At 35.8% G+C, this 23,177-nt stretch overlaps 1 protein-coding gene across 10 annotated transcripts in view; it reads left to right on the forward strand.

Moving 5' to 3' along the window:
* PPIP5K2 (diphosphoinositol pentakisphosphate kinase 2) overlaps positions 1-23,177 on the forward strand; it is a 53,177-nt gene extending 30,000 nt beyond the window's left edge. For 4 of the 10 annotated variants that reach the window (XM_080371115.1, XM_080371117.1, XM_080371119.1 and 1 more), the window contains exons 18-31: positions 2,148-2,289; positions 3,370-3,593; positions 5,136-5,263; positions 5,453-5,567; positions 6,886-6,993; positions 7,080-7,196; positions 7,898-8,071; positions 10,442-10,615; positions 11,855-11,924; positions 13,941-14,060; positions 14,949-15,011; positions 18,912-19,043; positions 20,583-20,711; positions 21,373-23,177. In XM_080371115.1, the coding sequence (XP_080227241.1) occupies positions 2,148-2,289; positions 3,370-3,593; positions 5,136-5,263; positions 5,453-5,567; positions 6,886-6,993; positions 7,080-7,196; positions 7,898-8,071; positions 10,442-10,615; positions 11,855-11,924; positions 13,941-14,060; positions 14,949-15,011; positions 18,912-19,043; positions 20,583-20,711; positions 21,373-21,470 (1,794 nt within the window). In that variant the 3' untranslated portion in view covers positions 21,471-23,177. The remainder of the gene's footprint in view (positions 1-2,147; positions 2,290-3,369; positions 3,594-5,135; positions 5,264-5,452; positions 5,568-6,885; positions 6,994-7,079; positions 7,197-7,897; positions 8,072-10,441; positions 10,616-11,854; positions 11,925-13,940; positions 14,061-14,948; positions 15,012-18,911; positions 19,044-20,582; positions 20,712-21,372) is intronic. The other 6 variants (XM_080371121.1, XM_080371120.1, XM_080371122.1 and 3 more) reach the window with 6 other exon arrangements.

Below are 23,177 nucleotides of genomic sequence, written 5' to 3' on the forward strand. Positions count from 1 at the left end.
CATGCTAAATTAGTACATATTAACATAGTTTATGCTGACTTAGTACAGAATAACATGATTGTTCCTGGTTTTAAATGTAAGTAATGTTTGTTACTGTTAAGACACTTCTCATTCAATTGCACTTACTCTGTCTGGTATAACAACTAAATACAAGTCCTCAAATGATGTTTAAGCTAAAATGCTATTTTTGAAAAGGTATTGAGAGCAAATGATTGAAAAATAATTTTATTACACTGTATGATCCACTTCACGTGGATTTTTTTTTTTAAACAGTAATTAAAAGTACCATCCAAACTACTGCTAGCAGTGGATTCAGCAGTACTTGGGGGGAAAAAGCGAGACGGTACAAGTCTCAAGGATTTATTCATTTTCCCCCATTTTACTAGACAGTCACTGAAAATAACTAACCTTTGGGATTGTAAAGTGGCAATAACTCTTCTGGTTTGGATATTTTCAGGGTTTTTTTTAACTTACTTGCTACTTGGGAAAACAATCTGTATGTTTTTTTTCTGTGCCAGAGCACCTTTCCTATCACTTTACTTGGTCATAATAGGGAGGTAGGAACTGCTTACTCTTAGACAAAGGCTAAAACTGGGGTCCTCAAACTACGGCCCACGTGCTGGATACGCCCCCCAGGGTCCTCAATCCGGCCCCCGGTATTTACAGACACCCCCCCCGCCCCCACCGCCAGGGGCTGGGGGGCGGAAACCAAGCAGCCGCAGATGGCTGCCTGCCACTGCATCCGTGCCGGCCCCTGGTTAAAAGTGTGAGGACCCCTGGGCTAAAAAATCTAAATTATCCTATGCATTTGAGGAAACTGGGGAAAGTGCAAATAGGTATGTGAAATGTATGTCAATTGTTGTTTGATATCGTAATTTGCTTATGTTGTTGTTTAACCCTAGCCAGCAACTAAGCACCACACAGCCACTCACTCACTCTCCCGGGTGGGATGGGAAACAGAATTGGAAGAGTTAAAGTGAGAAAACTTGTGCATTGAGGTATAGACAGTTTAATAAGTAAAGCAAAAGCCACGCATGCAAGCAAAGCAAAACAAGTTCATTCACTGCTTTCCGTTGTCAGGCAGGTATTCAGCCGTCTCCAGGAGAGTTTATGTGCTGAGAATGATGTCATGTGGTAAGGAATATCCCTTTAGTCAGTTGGGGTCAGCTGTCCTGGCTGTGTCTCCTCCCAGTTTCTTGTGCCCCTCAGCCTACTCACTGGTGGGGCAGAGTGAGAAGCTGAGAAGTCTCTGACTTAGTGTAAACACTGCTTAAAAAGAACTAAAACATCTGTGTATTACCAACACTGTTTTCAGCACAAAACCAAAACACAACACTATACCAGCTACTAGAAAGAGAACTAAGTCTATCCTGGCCAAAAGCAGGAGAGCTTCCTTTGGATAATGCAGACTTCTCTGAAAAAATGAGGCTGAGTCTCACTTACATGGATATTGACTGTATTGTTTTAGTGACACTCAACTTGATGGTGACAATTTGTAGCTTCTACAATTTCTAAGTCAGCTCTTAAGGACATCTTGTGTGTTCTTGATATATGTGCATTTAAAGGGTTTCTTTTTGTTTGTGTTTGTGTGCTGCAGTCCTATAGAAACAAAAACCTAAAACAGGAAGAGACAAACTTTTTTTCAGGTATCGGTTACTGTTGCAAATCTGGTTCTTCCTTCCAGTTATGCTAAATAAAATTTTTGTGATGTGTGTAGCCTAATGATAACATTTCTTACAGATTTTTTTGTAAGCTTTTGAATACAGTAGTTACTTGAAAGGAAGTTCTGGAAAGTAGCTAAATATGTTCAAAGTTTTCAAAGTCTTTCCAGTTTTCCTGTCTGGGAACAAAAAGAGAGCTTTAGGACTCCTGATACTAGTCGTTTTTACTGTACAGAATTAGTTACCCTATGAATTTCTTGTCACCTCTGAACCTCTAGTAAATCTTACTACCTTTTGATGTATTTTCTTTTCTTAATGCCTCAAATAGAGTAGATAATTGAGAAGTGGTTTCAAAAATTAATACCACCCTGCTTGAATGCTTTTCCTCCAATACTTGGAATCTTCCATCTATTCCATCTTACCTCCCCAGTTCTTTCAAATCTAGTCAGTTTGTTTGGATAATGTTGTGTTTATCTCAAATTGCAGCTTACTCCATCTGGAAGCATCTCATTGATAAAATCAATGCAGGTTATTAAAAATCCTGTAAAGACATGTGACAAGGTCTATTCCTTGATCCAGAGCTTGACTTCTCAGATCAGGCAAAGAATGGAAGATCCGAAGTCTGCAGGTACTTAAAACATTTTTGTAGTTCTATTTAGTTCCTCTTGTTTACATCTGAGAGAGAATTGTAACATAACTTCATTAAATACGCTTTTAGCAGAACTTGAATTGAGTTAAGGATTTTCACAGTCTGTTTCCACATGCATAATTTTAAAGTAAAAAGCAGGAGAAACTCATGGTCATATTACAGGTAAAAGCTTTTTGATGTTCCGAAGTTCAGGGTAGTCCTCAAACGTTTGCATAAATTGTTGTCTTAGTTATTTGAAACTCAGCAGTCCACAAAGGTAATAAGAAAAGCAGATGGTAGTAAAGCTAAGTTACATACGTACATCTTTATATTTAAGAATCTTTGGTGAAGATCTGTTGCTTGCTGTAAGATGTGCAGTAGTAATGCATACAGTGATGCTCAGAATTAATGATGGTGAACCAGTGGTGCAGGAAAACTGGAGCATGAAGTGACCACAGTGGTTTTTTGATACTAACTGAATACTGTAATTTTTGCTCTCAGTGTTACCTGCAGTGTATAGTATGCAAACAGCTTCTGTCCTAAGATTGAGCAGTACAAGTGTCACCTGTGCATGGTCTTGGTGGGTTTTGTCTATTGGGTCTAATCTGATGTCCTGGGATGGGGATAATCCATCCTTTCTACCAGTTTCTTGGGTCTTGCTGTTGACACATGCAGGAAAGAGACAAATAAGGTGTGTGGTCTGTTCTGAAACAGAGATGATGTCCTGCTCCTCTTCCTGCCTCCTAGAATTTTCCTACAGCTTTTTTTTTTGTTGTTGCTTTTGTTGCTTTTTTGATCTGTGCTGTGGATGCCTTATTCTTGGTGCTGTAGCTTTGTTTAAAGGGCTGGCGGTGCGTTTCTGCAGTGAAGCTTTAAACAAGCTTAATGTAGCTATGTAGCTGTGATGCTTTCAGCAGTAAAATTTACCATATGCACATCTGTTCCCTCTAAGAAGTAACACAGTTAACTTATTTGATCCCTTTTATCCCTCTGTATTCAACTGTTACTACCATACAATTAAAATTTCCTTTTTGTTACTTGGATGGTCTTGATTACTTATGGAGATACGTGTCTATCCAGATATTCAGCTGTACCACAGTGAAACCCTTGAACTGATGCTGCGTAGGTGGGCCAAGCTGGAAAAAGACTTTAAAACAAAAAATGGAAGATACGATATTAGCAAAATTCCTGATATTTACGACTGTATAAAATATGATGTGCAGCACAATGGCTCCTTAAAATTAGAAAACACAATGGAATTATACAGGCTTTCAAAGGCTTTAGCTGACATTGTGATCCCTCAGGTAAGCATTTTCAGTTATTATATACAATAAATGCTTTTTCAAATTTAATGAAAACATGTACTCTGTCTTTCCTATTGAAGTCTTCTGTATTTTGCAGTAATAGAAGTCTTTAACGTTACTTATTTTCTAGTAGCAAGCTGATCATTTTTTGTATGAAAAATTTGATTCATTAAACTGTGTTCAAAGAAAATCTTGGTAGCAATTTGAACTGTGTAACATGTCTGCTTCCTTTACTGCAGTGTATTAAAAGTGGTTCATCTCAGCCATTCTTCACAGATTTAAGCGGTGCCTCTGTGCACAGCTGTGTATTCTGAAATGGCATTTAATTTAATTCTTTCTGCTTCCAAAAATTTCATTTTCAGGGTCTTTGCAAATTACATTGTTAATCCCCATCTAATTTCACTTGTCGTAAGCAATTTAAATTTTAAAAGACCTTTCTGCTGCTTCAGGCTGCTAACACTCCCTGATAAAAATGTATACATTAGGTTTCGTAGAATTTCAGGCCAGAAAACAGTACAAGTTACACTTCCATATACCACTCAAGTTAGCTCTAAAATGTTACAGGCTGCAGGACGTGAAATTGTTTTGTGATAACAGGACAGAACCAGATGAAAGCTTTCCCCAGGTGTCCCTGTGGCTACAGAGCACTATTGTAAGGGAGGTGTTCTCCATATCATATTCAGCGAGGGAAATTCTTTCTCTCCCCATTTCTCACAGTCCCTGACAGCAAGGAGGGCAAAACCAACAATGATACTAAGTATGTGTAGTGTTATGTGGGCCTGTTAAGCTTAAATTTTTTACAGTGTTAGAGAAGAGCAGGTAAAATAGTGAAGGAAGAAACTTCCAACATATAGTGAAGGAAGAAAAACAAAGAAAGCTTGATAAGCCTACATAATGCAAAGGAAAAGTGCTCACATTGCTTTCTTGGGTAACCAGAAGATCCACCAAATGGTGAGAGTGCTTTTATATCACATGCAGCATAACCCATGAAGCTTCTGGAAGAGCAAATTTTTAAATACTGTAGATACTGTAACACATACATTATTTTCTGGTTGTATTTAACGAACATTTTCAGCATTATTTGAGAATAGGGGATCTGTGGGGTGGTTTATCCCAAATTAAGATAGACATATTAAGTAGGTAATGTGTCTGTTTCTTTAATGACTTAAAAAAAAATAATTACATGAAATCAGGTGAGATGAAATGCATCATAGATATGTAAATGTGGGGTGGGGAGGAGGAATAGTTCCCTAGATGTTTTGCTTAAGGAAAAGAGCTTCATCATACCAGAAGGTGGATCCACTTTTGTGGTTTGACTAGTGAATTAAAAACTGTTTCTCTGTGTGAAATCAAACAGCAAAAAGGCAAACCACTTGTTACATGAAGAGACATCAGTAATCAAATGTAATAAAAACATTAAACGAAACAGTTTGCAACCAGAGCAAACTAATAGATGACTAATCAGCTTTAATATACAAGCTTTGAATTAGAAGGCATTTTCATTTTTAACTGAATTTTGAAAGTCACTTTGTTCTTACACAGGAGTATGGTATTTCTAAGGCTGAGAAACTAGAGATTGCCAAAGGTTACTGTACCCCCCTCGTTAGAAAAATCCGTTCTGACCTTCAGAGAACTCAAGACGATGATACTGTAAATAAGCTCCATCCTCTGTAAGTCTTTTATTTTTTTACATGGTTACATTAATTTCTGTAATACTTCATGGAAGTATTCCATAGCTTTCATATTTGGAATGTCCTACTAGCTCATAATAATTTTATAAGTAGTATTTGTTGACAGCTTTCTCTAAAATAGGCACGCATCTCCTTATGGGATAGTAAGTGGGTTTTTTTTCTTTCAAGTTACTCCAGGGGTGTTATGTCCCCTGAACGCCATGTTCGTACACGGCTGTATTTCACCAGCGAGAGTCATGTCCACTCCCTGTTGTCCACCCTTCGTTATGGTGCCTTATGTGATGTAAGTTGAACACTTTTCCTGTTAAAGCTGTGATATTTTTAAAGGAACCAAAAGGACTCAATCTAACTAAGACTGTATTAATTGGAATCTTAATTTTCTTAAGTGACTTTGAAATCTATCACACTTTTAAACAATTGATTTCCTATTGTATATGCAGAGACATATTTCAAATTGCTGGTGTTCACATTGGTGGAAATCAGCACGCCCTTTGAAGTGATGCTGACTTCCATTGGTGTTATCAGCTGTATATGTTATGGTCTCAAAGAGGTTTTAAAAGGGCAGATAACCCATTCTTTTGTCTTACATTGCCACCTATAATTCTTGTAACTCTCTTTCCTTCAAGTTATCATTTGGGGTTCTCTTGAATTTACTTTTGAACTGGCTGCTTATTTTTGACCATTGGCATATTGTCAAGACCTGCCTACCTGACCTGAAGAAGGCTCATGTCATGTGAAGTTTCTCCTGTTCAGTGGGTTCTCTTACTTTCCTACATTGTCATAGAATACCTTGAAGGAGGTGCGTTATTCTCCATCTGATTGGCTTTGAAACAAAGGACTAAAAAATACAAGATCTGTAGATTCAGAAATGACCTAACTGACCTCTTGGAGAGGCTAAACGCAGCACTACAAGGCCTATGCAGCTGCTTCTAAGATAGAGCTGGATTAATATACTAACTTTCTAAGTGGTTGTATTGACGTGCTTTCTTCTGGTAATAGATGACTAAACTCACTGATGGCAAAAAGCATTTTTAATCCTAGACCTCTGTGACATATGCTACAGCAGATACATTCCTAGGTTTAGGCTGATAAACTTTTAAGTTTTCTTTGAAGTATTTTTTCTAGAGCATGAAAATAGGTGAATACTCATTTTAAACAGTTTGGGATGTGATGGTTGTATTTCATCTACATACTAGAAGCTTTCATTTACTCTGTTTGACTGGCAGAGCAATATCTAGAAACACTTTCCACAGTATACTAGCTGAACTGAGTTTATTGCAAGATTTAACATTTGCCATCGGGGGAGTTTAAAATAGTGTCTCTGTCTACAAGACATATATCATCATTTGTGAAAGAACATGAAAGAAAGGTACATTGAAATAAAGTATGAAAAGTTCTGATCTCAACTTTTCATTCATTTGATAAGTCACTTTTTTTTTTTCTGGTTGTATCTGTTTTTTCCTTAGCTGTGAAAAGCTTTGTGCTTCTAGTCTGTATGTAAAATCCGTGTAAATGGGGAAAAAGGGAAACTAACAGTCTTTTTAAAGAAAATCGCTGGTTTTTATTTGTTGTTTTTCCCCCCTTCCCCCCCTCTTCATAAGGAATCAAAAGATGAACAATGGAAACGAGCTATGGATTATTTAAATGTTGTCAATGAACTGAATTACATGACACAGATTGTTATCATGCTTTATGAGGATCCAAACAAGGTATTTAAAATGGATAAATCTCTTCAGAAACAAGTCGTGCTAAGCTGTGTATTAAAGTATAAACCTACTTGATAATTTTCCTTCAGGAACTTTCTTCAGAAGAACGTTTTCACGTAGAGCTGCACTTTAGTCCAGGAGCCAAAGGCTGTGAGGAAGATAAAAATTTACCAGCTGGATATGGATACAGACCTGCCTCCAGAGAGGTAATAATTAGGCCTTTTCTTTAAAGCAGAAGTTCTGTATGCAGACATACCTAAAATAAACGCTGGCAATTTTTTTAGTAAAAAATACAAATGTGATTTTTGTCTTGGTAGAAAAATGTTTAGTAAAATATGGGCAGTCCCAATGCGTTGTTCCATTTTGAATGGACACTGAGGTAATGGACACAAGTAATTTGGTCCTTCTATGGCTTTGCCAGAGCTTTTGCTAGAAATACGAAATACTCATTGTAAGAAAAGTGGTACCAACATCAGTATCACATCAATGGTATCTGGCAACTCAGTTAAAGTAAGGCATTTTGGCATGTTTATGAACACTGATTGTTGAAGAAGGACTTTTCAAAGAGGTATGGGTGGGTCTGTGGAGTTACCACCTCCTTTTTGAGAAATGAATGAAAGCTGAGCTTGACTGGAAATCTTCTATTGACTAGTGGGGCCAGCATTTTATTATATTACTATGCAGCCAGAGCAATGTGGTTAATTAGAACCACACTATCATAATGTGGCTGGTTAGGAGCAAATACACATAGTCTAGAGCAATTTGTTCAGTAATACTTGATTTACATCTTGTATTTTTAACGTCAGCTGGCTTTATGTTTTCACAGAAGATTTATTTAACAGACACTTCTGTCTGTAAGTTGCAAGGTGTGCAGCTAAATTAAAAATTAATCATGTATTGTTTGTAGAATGAAGGCTCAAGGAAAACCTCTCACAGAAATGATAGTGATGAGGAGGCACACGCTCCTAAGAGAGATGAAGCAGATCGGTCAGTAGTGATGTTCAAGCCAATGGTTTCAGACCCAATTCACATACACAGAAAGTCACCCCTTCCAAGATCCAGGAAGATTGGTTCTGTTGAAGTAAGTGTTTATGTTCCAGATAATGTCTTTTCACAGAAAATGACTTTTGCTTACTTTTAACAAAACAAAACCAGATGTAATTCTGCTTTTGATTACACAGAACCAGTATGATATTATGTCTCACAAAAGGGTTGTTCTTATTCTATGGGAAATCCTCCATGGCAGTAATTTTGTCTGAAGGAATTTTTTTTTCCTAAATGAATTATTATTTTGTGATAAGACTTATTTCCTTTTTTCTTTTTAAGCCATTTTAGAAAAGCTGATACCTGAAAATGAAGATTTTTTCAATCTAAACCTACATCTTCAAACTAACTTACATTATTTTGTATTCACCCTTACAAGACAGCTGCTATTGGGAATTAAACAAACCTTCAGGGTGATCATGCTGAGAGGGAATGTTGGGATTGGGGGTGGTAGGGGAGGTACAGAAGGTGAGAGACATGTCTTCTGCTGTATTTGCTTTCACGTGGAGTGAAAGTAACTCCACTTGTCAAGCATTTGAAGGTAAGAGAATAAACTGGAAGCTTTTTTTAAGTGGGTGGGGTTTGTGCTTCATTAATTCTTTAGATCACATCTTGAACAGTCTAGTCTCCTGTCTTGAAGGCTATGACATTTAGGTGTGCTTCACAGACACAGCTTTAATGTCACGGGGGTTGCAGGATGCACGGCAGTATCACTGATACCATTTCTGTGGTTGAGTGGCAAAGCTTCAGATGGTGCATAGTGGCACTTCTGTGATATTAATGCTAGGAGCAGACTAACAGCTTCTTATTGCCTCATTTTCAGTTGCTTAAAACCATCAGAAATGAAGATTCACACCAAAAGCTTTTCCTTTCATATCTGTGTTGGGAATGGGCTGTTTGTGTGCAATGAAAGTATTACAGATTTGCAAGTAACTTGGTTATTGGTAGTGTGGAGAGAAAAAGATGCATGGTTCCCTTCTATAAGGATATCTGTATAACTTCACGACTTCCATAAATTAACAGAGATAATAAATGTCAATGTCTTACATTTTCTATTTCCAAGTTTTATCATAAACAAATGCTCACAACATCAGTATTTTTTTATTTTTAAAAGCTGTTTTCACTATGATCATGCAAACTCCCCTCCTAGTTATGAGTTCACATACACACAACTTAATAGTCTATTACTTCAAACTTTTAATCATTTTCATTGTCGTAAATTACGTAGAAGTTACTTTCAAAAGGTATCAATAACATGAAAATAGCTAAATTTTGACTGTATAGCTATATATTATGTTCAGATAGATGTGTTTTAGCATTCAGTGCTTGTTTATTTGCTGGAAGAAAATAGCTGATACAAAGAAAACATACACTATGAAAGGTTTTTGAAAGAATAAAATTGGAGGTTTCATCTGGCCTACTGAAATCTGCAAAACCAGTATTTGGAATATTTAAACCAAAGGTATTTTGAAGTGTTTAAAGACAGTCATTACAACTTAAACTGCAACTGCCTTGAACCTTTTTTTTTTTGGTTTGGTTTGTTTTCTTATAAGGGAATTCTCTCTTCACCTGTGTCCATTTACTTGAAAGCACACTGTCAGGTGTGAGATTACATGGAAGTTTTAATCTGGGGCGTAGTCAGCAATATTTGCAGAATAATTGCAACTGATTGAGTCATGAAAATAAAAAAAAAAAAAGCAGAGTTCTAACGGTAAAACATGAAAGTAAAGCTCATTGGCGTTGAAAACCAAATTATGTATTGCTAAAAAACTTGATTGCTAATGATACGTAATGATGTAGGAAATGGGAGACTCTTAGCCTGACACTGTCCTCCCTTGAAGTCTTAATAGGTGTCCACCATCAGATAATTTTTAGGGCTTTTTTGAGGTTGGAAAACTATTACCAGTCAGGTTGGTGCTACTACCAGTGAGTCAGCTGTAAAGTCTGAAAAGCAGTTCTAAAAATGAAGAGTCTTTCAGATAAGGTTATAGGCTAGAAATGAAAACTTTTAAGTAATAAATAGGAAAGTTGAATGTACTTAGAGGGGGGAAACTATTAAACAGTGTGTCAAGGATAACAGATGTTCTGTTTCCAACATGTGAGAAATTCTTAAAATTATAAATCAATTATTGATAAGAATTACTTATCTCTCATGTCTAATAACTAGTCTACCAGAAATTTGATTGAAGTGTTATATTAAAAGATATAATTGGATGAAAAGATTGAAGTGGAACTATTAAGTTCCTAATATTGTACTATTAATCTTCCCTATTTGCTGTTTAATAGTTTTAAAAGCAGTATATAAAAGGGTGCAAGCAGAGTGGTTTTTTTTCTTTTCTGTTCATTTGGCTCTGTTGAATCTAACTTTGCATGCTTTGCTGTTTTTTGCCCCCTTTCTCACTTCCAGGAAGAGAGCCCCCTGAGTGTGTCTAGCCCAGAGTGTATTGGTACCTGGCTGCATTACACCAGTGGTGTGGGTACTGGGCGTCGAAGACGCAGATCAGGGGAACAAATCACTTCTTCCCCTGTCTCCCCTAAATCATTGGCTTTCACATCCAGTATTTTTGGCTCATGGCAACAGGTTTTTAAACTTTACTTCATTAAACATTATTATGCATTCCAAGCAACAACGAACTGTCTTTAAGGACATCTAATCCCTTGTTATGGATTATGTTTGAAGGAAATTGTCCACTTGTTAAAATCAGTTCCCGAGAATGTTTGGGGGGAAAAAGAGCAAGTGCATGTTTTTCCACTAAATGTGCCATACATTTTCCTAAAAATTTGGTTTCTTTATAGGAATTACAAATGTTATCACAGTAAAAAAGACTTAGTCTACTGCCTAATGAAACAGACTTCTGCTTTGGTTTAGTTGTCCTTTAAGACTTTAAAAACAGCATTGATTAATTTGGTGGTAGGTAAATTGAAAAACTTTTTTTTTTTTTTTAATAATTGCAACCAATACCATATCAAATAATTATTTGGTACTTCATACTGCTATTCAAAACTTGTTTTGCATATATCATATTTTCAGTGGCCTGGTATTAACTATTGCAGGGAAAAAACTCTAGCACTAATAATTCTCGCCTTCTGTATCTGGAGGTATCTGAAACTCCCAACACGGGACATCATCCATTGACTTGTACAATATTTTGAAGATTTTCCTAAATGTTGTGGGGGGAAGGCAGGAAAAAAAAGAAACAGTAAATTTTCTTTTGAAGTATGAGTGAAGATCTAAAGATTGTTTAGTATGTCAAAATATTGTTTACATGTATAACAATGGATGGTGTTCTGTTAACCATATCCTTTTTCTTTGAAAATTTTCATAATTTCTTTTTATTGTGGAAAATTCTAAAACTATTTACATAGGAAAAGTTTATATCAGTAAAGGCTGTGAGCATCTGAAGATTACACTGATTGAGCCCATGCATGGATCAGTGATTGTATGGTGTCCTCAATAGCTTGTCTGTCTTTCCTTCCCTCCCCTCCTTTTTTCAATACAGGCGCAGTTTAGGAGAGTGCGTTTGGTAAAATGAAATAAAATGTCTCAAATGTCTGTTCTCATATTGGTCTTGGTCTGTGTCCTTTCTCATTCTGAATGCTTGCTTTGCACCACTTCATTGCAAGGAACTCATATGTGAAATGGACTCCCTTCAGAAGGGGATATTGCATGATCTTTCATGTTTCCTTTACATATTTTTACTAACACTTATCATACAGCTTATTAACATTTGTATGTCTGAAACAGGCTGCTGTATCAAGTTAAATGGATGTTTCATGCTGCTGTTCTACTTTCCCTTATTTTTCTGTTTTTTATATCCAGGTCCTATCAGAAAGCAATAGTAACTTAAGAACACCGAGAACTATTCTGGAACAAAAGCAGAGTGGTCTAGGTATGTGCCTACAATTGAAATTTTGTTTGATGTTAGCAGCTTTCCACCTGCCCGTTGTTCTGTACAGTTGTACATTCTTTGAATAGCTTTTATGTTAACAAGACCCCGTAGTACATGTTACCAGTAATATATGCCTAGTGTCTGCATATGAACAGGGCAATTTTTCTGCAGCAAAAGTTTAATAGAGAAAATTATTTGACATTGTTCACACTACTGACTCTGTACTGGTCGCAACAGGTACACAGGATCATTTTTAACATAAAGTATATTTTTAAGATAATGTAATTCATGACTGAGCTTTTGGGTTTTGCAAGAATCTTTGAATTGAAACGGCCTGCACTGGAAACTGTTAAAACACTTTTCTTGAAGATCAACCTTTCCTACTGTGGGCAGTTGATGGAACTGAAGCTGTTTCATCAAGGGGGAGGGGGATGGGGAACAAACCTCAAGTTTCTTGATAATATCAGGGGTTTTGTACACATTCCCTCTCCTAAAATCAGTTTCTTCCTTTCAGCATTGGAATGAATCATGCTATAATTCAATTAATTATTTCAAATTCTTTTAATTCAAGTGGTGCTTTTCTGTTGCTTCTTTGAAACAGGCATACATGTCTTGTATGTAAAAACATGAAATTGTGCACTACTGTAAATCAACATTGCATTTTTTTCTTTAAGTGTGTCTTTTCATGGGAAAAATGAAGTGTAAAAAATGCATAAGCTACATGCATAGACTTAGAAGTAGCTTTTACTTTCTTTGTAAATATTGTAATTTTTGTATGTCTAATCTTTCTGTGATACTTTTCTCCCTATTATATTTTTCCCTTAGTAAAATGCATACATCAGGTGCTCTTGTTTATATTGTGTGCTTGCTAAAGTTAAATAACTTTTCTTTTGCCAATGTGTGACACAATATGGCTTGTGGAAGTTGATGTATTTCTGTGTGTAGGTTAAGGTATTACATTTGGCGTGAAAGGCTTTTGCCACAGGCCTGGCACCAATTTATCTTGCCTGTGATTGGTCACATGTGCTACTAATGTTTCCCCTCACTGGGTCATTAAAAGTGATGAAAGGAAGTATCCCTGAAGAGAGAGTTGATTTTCACAAAAAATCTGCTGCTACTTATCTAAAATGTAAAAGATAAGTTCTGAGTGAAAAACCACTTCTCCTTTCAACTAGTAGTCAAAACTAAAGGAAAAAAAAAGCAACATTTTTTTCCATTTTGTTCATTGTTGTACGTAAATTTCATTTGTGGTAGATGGCTATAAAAATTATGTTTATATTTCTGTCTGTGGCTTTCAGTGATTCGTTAAAACTCCCATCCTAGTGGCAGGAGTGTATGAGTTGTAACAAAAGTACTCCCACTTTCATAGAGATGTACAAAAGTCTTCTCTGGAAAGGAAATCAAGCTAAATTTGATGGAACTTTTAGGTATTTTCAACTTACTGTCAATTATGGTAGCTGAAATACGAATATAGTATTTCCAATTTGGGTAACATTTTGTTGGGGTTAGAAGAGGAAGATTTCCATATTAAGGCTCAAGAAATGCATAAGTACTTCATTGCAGTCTGACATTTCAAAAGTTGATTTGGATTAAAGCAATGAGCAGTATTTTTCAGTTTATATTTGTTTCAGAACCGCCGGTTTTAAAACACACAACTTTCATATCATCTTCATCTTGGTTTTATTTTGTTGTTTTGGTTATGTTTACATTGATGCTAACTGGTAACTTTTCTTTACCAAAAGTGAAAACAGGACAAGGACTCACTTTGTTAAAGCCAGTCCCCTCTTTGCACATGTAGCAGAGGGTGCTGTGTCATGAGTAGAAGCACAATAAATTATGATAGTTTCAGCCTACAAGTACCACTCTGACATTACAAGCATATTGTGAACCTGTCCAAGGCACTGCCAAAAGCTGCCTTTTGTGTGGTAAGAGCCATGTGCTTGCATGCTGCATGCGTCCCCAATGTGAATGGACGAACACCTGGTTGTTGTATGTATTTTCTCTAACTCCCATCAGGGTCTCACTGTGCGGGCCTGTTTAGCACCTCAGTGCTCGGGGGTTCTTCAAGTGCACCTAACCTACAGGATTATGCTCGTACTCATCGTAAAAAGCTGACTTCTTCTGGCTTCATAGATGGTATGTGCACACTCTCGCACATGCGCACACAAACCCATGTGCCACATTAAACTTCTAAAGATAAGTCCTAGGTTACTGATTTTAATGGAATCCTACAATCCTTTGCCTTAGTATTAATAGAGTTTCTGTTGCTTCTTTATTGCCCGTAGCTTGCTTATATTTAACTTAATAGCATAGTTAATTCGTGTTTCTGTCTTGAAATGAACACTAGAGCTCACAGACTTGTAATGCGTGCCAGGAGATTTCAGGAAGTGCATTTTTTTAAGTAAACTGAAATTTCAGGTTTAAAATTATTTTTTCATTTTAAACTTCAGGTTTTATCATTACATATTGATCTTGAAATGAAATTAATTACTTGGAGCATATACAAGGAATTAAAGAAATTATAAACTAATAAGTTAAGTATTGACAATGAAAATTTTAGGATTCCTGACCTTTTTTCGGTGGGGGTTGGATTACAATGGAGCAGGAGATTTTTAGTTTTGGATAATCCAGGGTAGAGAAGAAACTCTCTCACTCGATTTCAGACTGTAAAGATGCCAAAGCACACCTTTATAACTCTGAGGTGAAACAGTATTCATACTGTTTTCCCCCCAGTTCACTACTCAGTGTTCTCCTCTAACCTGATATAACCTTGTATGCCAGAATCACCAGCTCATTCTGCTTGTTTTCATACACTTCATTACACATCTAGTAGTTACCAGCAATCCAAAATTTCTTCTTTTTAACCCTTATTTAGATTTTAGCCCTTTTCCTTGGTCCCCTCTGCATGCCACTCAGTTCTAATACCTTCTCATCTTTTCTTTTTTGTTCTTTCTTTCCTTTTTAAAAATGTCCCTCTTTTGGTAGCTGTTACAAATTTCAGGTACCTGTTTTTCTCTTTCTCAGACACCACACGCGGTTCTGCTGTTAAAAGGTTTTCTATCTCATTTGCTCGACACCCAACCAATGGTACGTTTTGCTTTTATTTTAAAAAACAAAAACAAAAACAGAAGGTTCCTTGCTTCATCCCTTTTATTTTTATTTCAAACACGGGGTGTACAGTATCATCCAGCCGTCTGTCGTTCCTAACTTCAAACACAACTCCAAATATATTTGTAATCATTAGATATCCTAAATCCCTTCTTTACCATTCATTAGTATAAATACAACATCAAAATTCATTCCTTAGAAAAATCCTTAAAAAAATTGAAGTTCTACTGTTAATCATGATCTCTGTAATAAATTATTCTCCCCAATTTCTTCTGTGATCAGAATGTATGGTACAAGATAAAACCGGAATTAAATCTGATCTTTATTGGACATACACTTCTTGATAGCTGCTGCTGCTTCTTTGTCTTGTTCCTGCTGAGCCTCCTGGTTCTAAAATCCTGAGTTTCCCTGAGCCTCCTGATTCTAAAACAAATCAATGAATTGACAACTGGCATTTATGACTATCTTCTTGAAGTGATGCCAAGTTAAAAAACTAAAGCAGAGCTTTGGTTCCATTCCTGCTAAATTGCTATATTTATCATCAGACAACAATTTATTTTACCTTATCGTACTTCTCTGTTCATCAGATGTGCAAATTACTTAAATATTGCACTAAAAATCACAGCAAGATTGCTGTCTGTTGGTTACATTGACCTCTTGAGCTTTAAGAGCGAGAGTTAACTTGTCTTCAGTCTACCATAGTTACAAAAAAGTCTGGTTTAACACACAGGACAGAGGTATGTCTTTTTCTTCCTTAGCACAATATTTTGTACATACCTTTCTACATGATTAAATAGGCCCAAAATGTATCCTGTTCATGAAAAGTAGACTGTCTTCAGTATCCACCAGATCTTAACATAGCTTTTCCAGATTCCTTAATTGCAGTTTTAAAGTGTATATGACTGCTAGCTGAGTACAGTGATGGTCATATTACTGAAACTGCAGTGGAAATCATCAGCATTTTTGTGTTAGATTTGAAATATATTCGATTAGAAACAAGGTTAAAAAAAGGGCTGAGTTTTTGTTTGGCTTTGCTGAGAAGCAAAGTAGTCCTTTATTACATTAATTTGGAATCCATAGTGACTTTTTGCACTGCAGTGCTTCTTGAAGGGAAACTGCTGTAGTAAAGCTGAATTAATACTATTGAGGCTACACAGTCTTGATCTAAACAGCCAATTCTAGTGTGCTGTTCCAAATAGGGAAGTTAGGAGTCCATTTTTTAATCTTTAGATTCAAACCAAGTATTTCCAAAGTATAAAAGGTTAGAAAGAAAGAGCTGCATTTTAGTATCAGCGTCTAATATGATTACTTTATGTTCCATTTAGCACTACCTTTTTGTGACTGCATTCTTTAAAAAAGAGTCTAAATTGCTTTTAATGAATGCATTGATTGTTCTGATTGATTTAATACAGTTTTACCACACATCTTTTACAAGATTAATGCATGCTCCTATGAAACCTAAGTATATTTCAGGTTTCCAAGGGTTCTCCACTAACATAAGAACATTGATGTTGTTTTGTCTGTCCTCTGGACTATCATTTTGATTCTCCTTGTCCCTTTCACTCTGTTTTTTCTTGGTTTTTATGTTATTACCACACCCTCTTAACTCATTTCAGACTACCCCCCATCTTTAGTTCAAGGAACATGGTGAAACAAGTATCTTCTGACAGTGCTTTACCTTATTTTCTGGGCCTCTGCAGAACCCACACCTCTTTAGGTGCTGGTCCATTTCCTCTGTGGAATTTCTAGGCTCCAGTGGTATGTCTCTATAGCTTCTAAATGTAAGACAGCAGGGTGGCTTTTTGAGATGCTGCGTTAACCCTTTCATTGTCTTGCCTTTTGATGAGGACAGAGCTTTAAGAATAAAGATAGCCTAAGCTCAAAGGCTGTTAGTTTACAGAAACAGCTTTTTAAAAGGGATACTGTCAGGCTTCATCATTAATATTCAAATCTATTTCTCATAACATCATAAAATATTTATCATAAAATATTCAAATAAAACACTGCAGATAGATTTCCAGGGTATCTTTTTAGTCATACCCCTTAGATGCAAAGATACTACAACAACATGCTGGGATATGGCTATCTGATAGCAGAATTGTCAAAACTGAACAAAAGCCTATGGAGGGAAAATTCCTGAAAGAAGAAAAATGTTTTCTTTTCTTTTTTTGAAGGGTATGGGTGTATTTTGAAATTCCTTTTTAGTCTCCAGTAAAACTGCTCTATAACAGTATTATTAAAAAAGTTAACCTGACATTGTCCCACTATGTTCTTTGCAAAATTAAAAAAAAAAAATCCTCATTCAAGTGATAGTGACTATTCTGTCACTATTTACTATTTACTAAAGTAAAGAGAAATCTTGTATTTTATTGTAATGCAAAGAAAGGGTTTGCGCTTTGCATGCATGCATAGTTATTTAGGACATTAATATGTATGCCAAACATCTTAGTGCTTACACTGAAGCTTAGCTACTGCCTTTATAGGAAAACAGAAATTAAGTATGTGGTGGTGTTTCTTTTGTACATAAAGACCGAGTCTCCATGAAATGCAACATTTTATTTGTAATGTAAGTGAAGCTGACATAAATACACTTCAGTTGACTGTATATTTGAAGCAACTGTCCCTCAAATTTGAGTATGGCCAAGGTGGTTCCAAGTATACATACAGATATTTGAGGGTTGAAATTCTGTTCAGTTACCTTCTCTATGCAAAACAATAAATGGGGAGTGAATGGGGAATAGTGGATATCACAGGAATATTGATGCTTATTATTTTAGGGGAGAGAACAGTTCACAATCATAATGCTATCTCTAATAAATGTACCTTGAACTGAAATTCTAAACATTATTTCATTCACTATTGTTTCTTCATTTAGAAATCTTAAAATTGTAGCCACTGTAAATTTACAATATTGATTTGCAAAGTTGTAATGTTACAGCTGTATGTTGAAAACGCTAATGGATATACTTTCCTCTACTGAAATGCAATTGGATGAAGAGCTTTCCATTGAGTTATCAAACTTGCATCACCTTAGAGAACTGCAGGGGATTTTTTTCCAAGAAGTTTAAATGCTTTTTAGTATGTTAGTAATAATTGATATGCATGGTTGGTGTATGATCAATACTAATGCAGAAAAGCAGAGTCCAATAAATTTTTAGATTTTGGGTTGCTGTACTTACCTGTTCTAATATATTAAATTTCTAGTCTTTTAAGTACTGTTTTTAAATGCATAAAGGTAGGTGTAAATCTGTTTTACAAAGTTAAAACATGTAACCTTAAGGTACAGAAGTGCTAACAGCGGTTTTCTTTTGATATTGAAGGCAACAGTTTGTTTTCGCGGAATACTGAAGATGATAGAATGTGGATTCTGCAATTTATTTCTTGGAATTTGTAGCATTTTTAGCTCTTGTTTGCTAACAGTTGACAATATAGCTATCCTGTTTTACTTGCATGAATGAGTTACCTATTTAGTGCTGTGCAGGTATCAGAATGAGTAGGAGAAATCCTGTCATTTCCTGACTGGTTGTTTTGGGGTGTTTTTTTTAGTGATTTCCTAAGTATGTCTTGGAGGAAAGTTATTTTCGTGAACTGATTTGGTAGTAGAGCACAGCTGTAATGTTTGAAGACCACTTTATGTGTACATGGGATTTGTATCCCATGGTATGTTACATGGTACCTTTAGTTGAGTATGCCCTGAAAATTGGCACATCTTATTCCAACTCCTGGAATATGTGGTGTCCATGATTTCAAGAGTACTATGTCTGCATGTGCTGATTTAAAATAAGTACTTCTAATGATGCTTTAATACTTGTCTATACAATAGCTTAAATCCTGTCTTATGTTTGGAAATCTTTTTTTCTTTTATTATTTTTCTTTCAGGGTTTGAACTATATTCCATGGTGCCTTCTATTTGCCCTTTGGAAACTCTACACAACTCCTTGTCTCTGAAGCAGGTGGATGAATTTCTTGCATCTGTTGCTGCTCCATCAAGGGAAAATCCACAGGAGACATGTACTGATTTTAGTTTGTAATTATTTTCTCTTTAAATTGTTAAATATTGTTTCGTTAATCTTTCCAGTATTTTACAGCTAACACGTAAACTAAGAATACTGCTTTTAAAAAAAAGAAATATGTATATAAACCATAATTTTAACTTTTGCAGTGTGAACACTTTCATGGAATTAACCCCAGCTGGGGTAGTAATTAAGGTTTTAAAGAAATCGTAATGGGTTTATTTCCTCACATTGAGAATTAATCCATACTGCCCACACTGTGAGCTGAATTACAAGGAATGCTTTTTAGTGAGCATGCAGTATTTTCAGCTTTATACTGTTGTACTGGCAGTAGCCTCAGCAGAGCAGTGTTGCCTTTTACATCTTAGAACGGTTATTTCCTGCTTCTTTCAGTATTACTTGGGCTTTCACCCTTGGAATGCCTTGCAGTTACTTAGTTTTTTAGTAGGTTTTGCTGCATGTGTAATGTTTAAGTGATCTTGAAATGAAACGCAAACTGAATTCTATCCATGTGTGTGTCTCTGGGAAGGTGACTTCAGATTGTGATTCTACTGCTGTGTCTCTGGAAATGGTTTCAGTTAGGTCAGATTTACCACATAGTAGGATGCTTATAATTCATGTGTCAGGTGACTGGAAATCGTTCTTCCTGAGGAAATGTCTAAAGAATCATGCTTTGATCAGAAAATTTATACTTTCTAGTACTGATACAAAGGTTACCTTGCTGTTAGGATTTTTCCTTTTTCTTTCTGTTATCGGATTTTTCCCTTTTCCCCCTGTTATTTTGGTTTTATACAGTTCAGATTTTAATTGGCAGCTAATTTGATAGGATAGGCCTTCTATATCTGAGAAGGAAGATAAACCATTTAAGAAAAGTGATGTTACTGAAAAAAACCTCAAGGAGGCCTACAGGTATTTTAAAGTTCTCAGCTATTTAAAATTATTTGTTACACTGGGTCGGAAGTTTATGTGTTTTCAAAATCAGAATTTAGAGTACACAAGACAAAAAAATACTTCTGAAAAACTCATACTTCTGTGGTGGTCTGGTTGTCGCCTTTCTGCGAAAAAGTGGTTGGAAATTAGACCTGATAGAACTGAGGTCATAGGTGCTTTACTCTCTTTCTGCTTTCTTACGTTTGGAAGTTATCTAGAGAATAATGTATTTCATGCACTTCCCATAGGCATTTTGGACAAATGCCTAATCCAGTGCAGTCTTTATAACCTATGAGAACTAATGTTTTTGGTCTTCTGGCAAGGCAGCTGTTACTGAAATTTGGATCAGCTGCCTAATCAGCATGAAGTTACTGTGTCACTTTCTGAGGTAAAAGGGAGATTTTTAGATTTGTGTTTCACGCTTTGAAGTATTGACACTAGAGTCCAGTATCAGCAGCTGAGCTGTAGATTGTGTGAGTGTGGCATCCATATTGCTGGACAGATACACAGTTCTTTGGCTGCTATTTTTGACGTTTTATTCAGGTGAGAGTATTTTTGTTATTCATGATGTGTATCTTTTCTCACCCACCCCCAACCCCCATTTCAGCTTCTCCAACTTACATGATTCCACTGTCAGGAAGAAAAATTTCTTTAAATACATATACCCCTGCAAAAATTCAACCAACACCACTTGAAACTTTGCCTGAAAGGCTAGCAATAGAGAAACCATCCTTATGTAAGTAACTTCTGTCAGAGGCAGAATGGCTAACTTGATTACATTATTTCTAGCAGTAGGATCCTTTCTTACATATTACATAATTTCTTAGCACAGCTATTTCTTAACGTTCCCTGTCTATGTAAGTGAAATCATTTTGTGGGTCAACGAGAACTCAATAGCATTCCACAAATAGTTTTAGCAGTAAAACTGCGTTACTAGTTACTTTCTCTTATCCTCTGAAGTGTTTGAAAGAATTTCTATGGCCTGAAAATTCATGGGGTTTTGTTTTGAAGTATGACAGTATTTCCAGCTCTCTCCCACATAAGACAAGCCAAGGAAATCTATTTATTCAAATGGCAGAATTTCCAAGATGTTTTCTGAACATATACCATAGAGTTCTGTGACCAGGTTCTGTCTAAAGCTGCCAGTAACATGATGATGTAGTCAATCATCAGTACATTCAGTCTGAACTGTTGGCCAGCTACACTGCTTTTGGATGGTTGTGCTGTTTAGAGGGCTTCTAGAAAAAAATCACATGGCGTTTCTGGTTTCATTAGACGCAGTGTAACTTTGTGTGTGTTTCTATGCTAGGTAACTTGCATTCTTCTTGCTTTTGATGCTTTTTAGTATGGATATTCTTAAGTGTAAAACCTAATACTTTTTTTCTTTACCTTTACAGCTGCCCCTGGGTCTTTTGTTTCAAATGTTAAGCTGTCTCTTGAAGAGGTCTCACTAGATGTAGAATTTAGTGGTGAAACTCTTTCGGAAAAGGATTGAAGTTGATAAGACAAAACTGGAAGCAACTTTTTAAACAGTTCATTAGCGTGTGTTCAGCTAAATTACTGAGCTTTCAAAAGCCATTCATGTCTGCAGTGCATAGTGCACGTAAGACTTTTAAGTTTATACGTGGTTAACTAGTGTGCACACTACATATTTAGGTCAAATATCTTTTTCTTATTTTCTAAAACATTTCAGGAAATATATATATCAATTTGAAATACACACCTTTAGTTGAAAAGCTGCACCTGAACCTCTTCAGTGTCTTCAAATATTTACTGTAAACCTGTACAAAAAGAAAATACCAATGCAGTGGTATGTGTTACAGTGGGTCTGTTGATATTAGTGTAACAAAGGCATTGTCTGTTGTTATTATAAGCTTCTATTTTCAGGAGTTTATAATCTCCCAGTGAATTTCTTTCATGGGCTGAAATGTAACATGCATCTTGGCTAGAAGCTTTTTTTTTTAGTTTAACTGCATTTCCAAAGAGATCACTTTTGCCTGGTTTTGAAGATAAGCAGATATTTTCTGCACTTGAATTATTTTGTATCATGTATGCTGCAATAATTAGGCATGATGGAGTGAGTTAATGTATTGTCACTTTTGACTGTTCTTACTTCTATTCTGTGTTTACATCAGACCTGTAACATTCAAATACACCTTCTCTTTTGTTGTTTAGTATACATGCTTGTATACAGGTACCTGTATATCATCCAGTGGATAAAACTGTCTTTTTGATAAAAACATATAACCTTCTTTTGTTTACTAAAAAGACAGTTTTATTTGCCTTGCCATATGTTTCTACAAAAAGGTGATACTAAAAAGCAGGTTTTGTAAAAAGATAAATGGTTACAGCTGGTCTGCTAGTAAGTTTATCCTAAAAATAATAAATATTCCATCGACGCTTTATTATCATCCCTTCAGAGTAGAGAGAGACTGTGGTCTACCAGAACTCAGTGCTTACTGTTACAAAATACTCAGGATTCATCATAGCCTGGGAATTTTCGTACCTCTCTCCTTCCAATCTAGGTGGTTGGCAACAACTCTCATGTGAAATCTTTAATGGGTTTGGTTGGATTTTTTATAAGAGCTGTGAAAAGCATTATTAAGTCAGTGGAACTGTGAGTTACTGGGTTGTGCAGAGAATTATCCAGTCTCAGCAGTTCTTGTGTTTTTATCTGTGGCATGAAAAATTATTGAATAATCATAATTATCCCAAATCAATGAAAATAATGTCCCCTTTTGTAAGTTCAGGTGGCTGGTTATTAATAACAGATTTCACAAACTACAAGTTGGATAATTCCTTTCACATTTAAATTGCAGAACACATCACTTTCAAGTAATATTTTTAAGTAGGGCTCTTCCTCGTTTCCAGAGCCCTTGCAACTATAATTACATTCATTTCTCCATAGGATCTGTTTTCAGTGTTTACCACACATGAAATGGCTTCAGCAGACTTAATTCTAAAAATGCTGGTTAAATACCAAAAATATGAAGGGTTTCACAGCTATATACTTAAAACATTTCATTTTCTGTAGTGTAATTGTGTTATTCACAGTGTTGGTCTTGCGCACAATTGAATGTACTTGTTTACTATTTTTAAAAAAATACTGTTTAAGTATGCACATCATTCCAGTCAACCAAAGCTGTGGCATAATTTTTTTTTTAACATGCTCCTAAATAAAAACAAAGTCTCTGGCAACTTC

This window comes from Falco punctatus (assembly GCF_963210335.1).
Source record: "Falco punctatus genome assembly, chromosome: Z".
Taxonomy (NCBI): Eukaryota; Metazoa; Chordata; class Aves; order Falconiformes; family Falconidae; genus Falco; species Falco punctatus.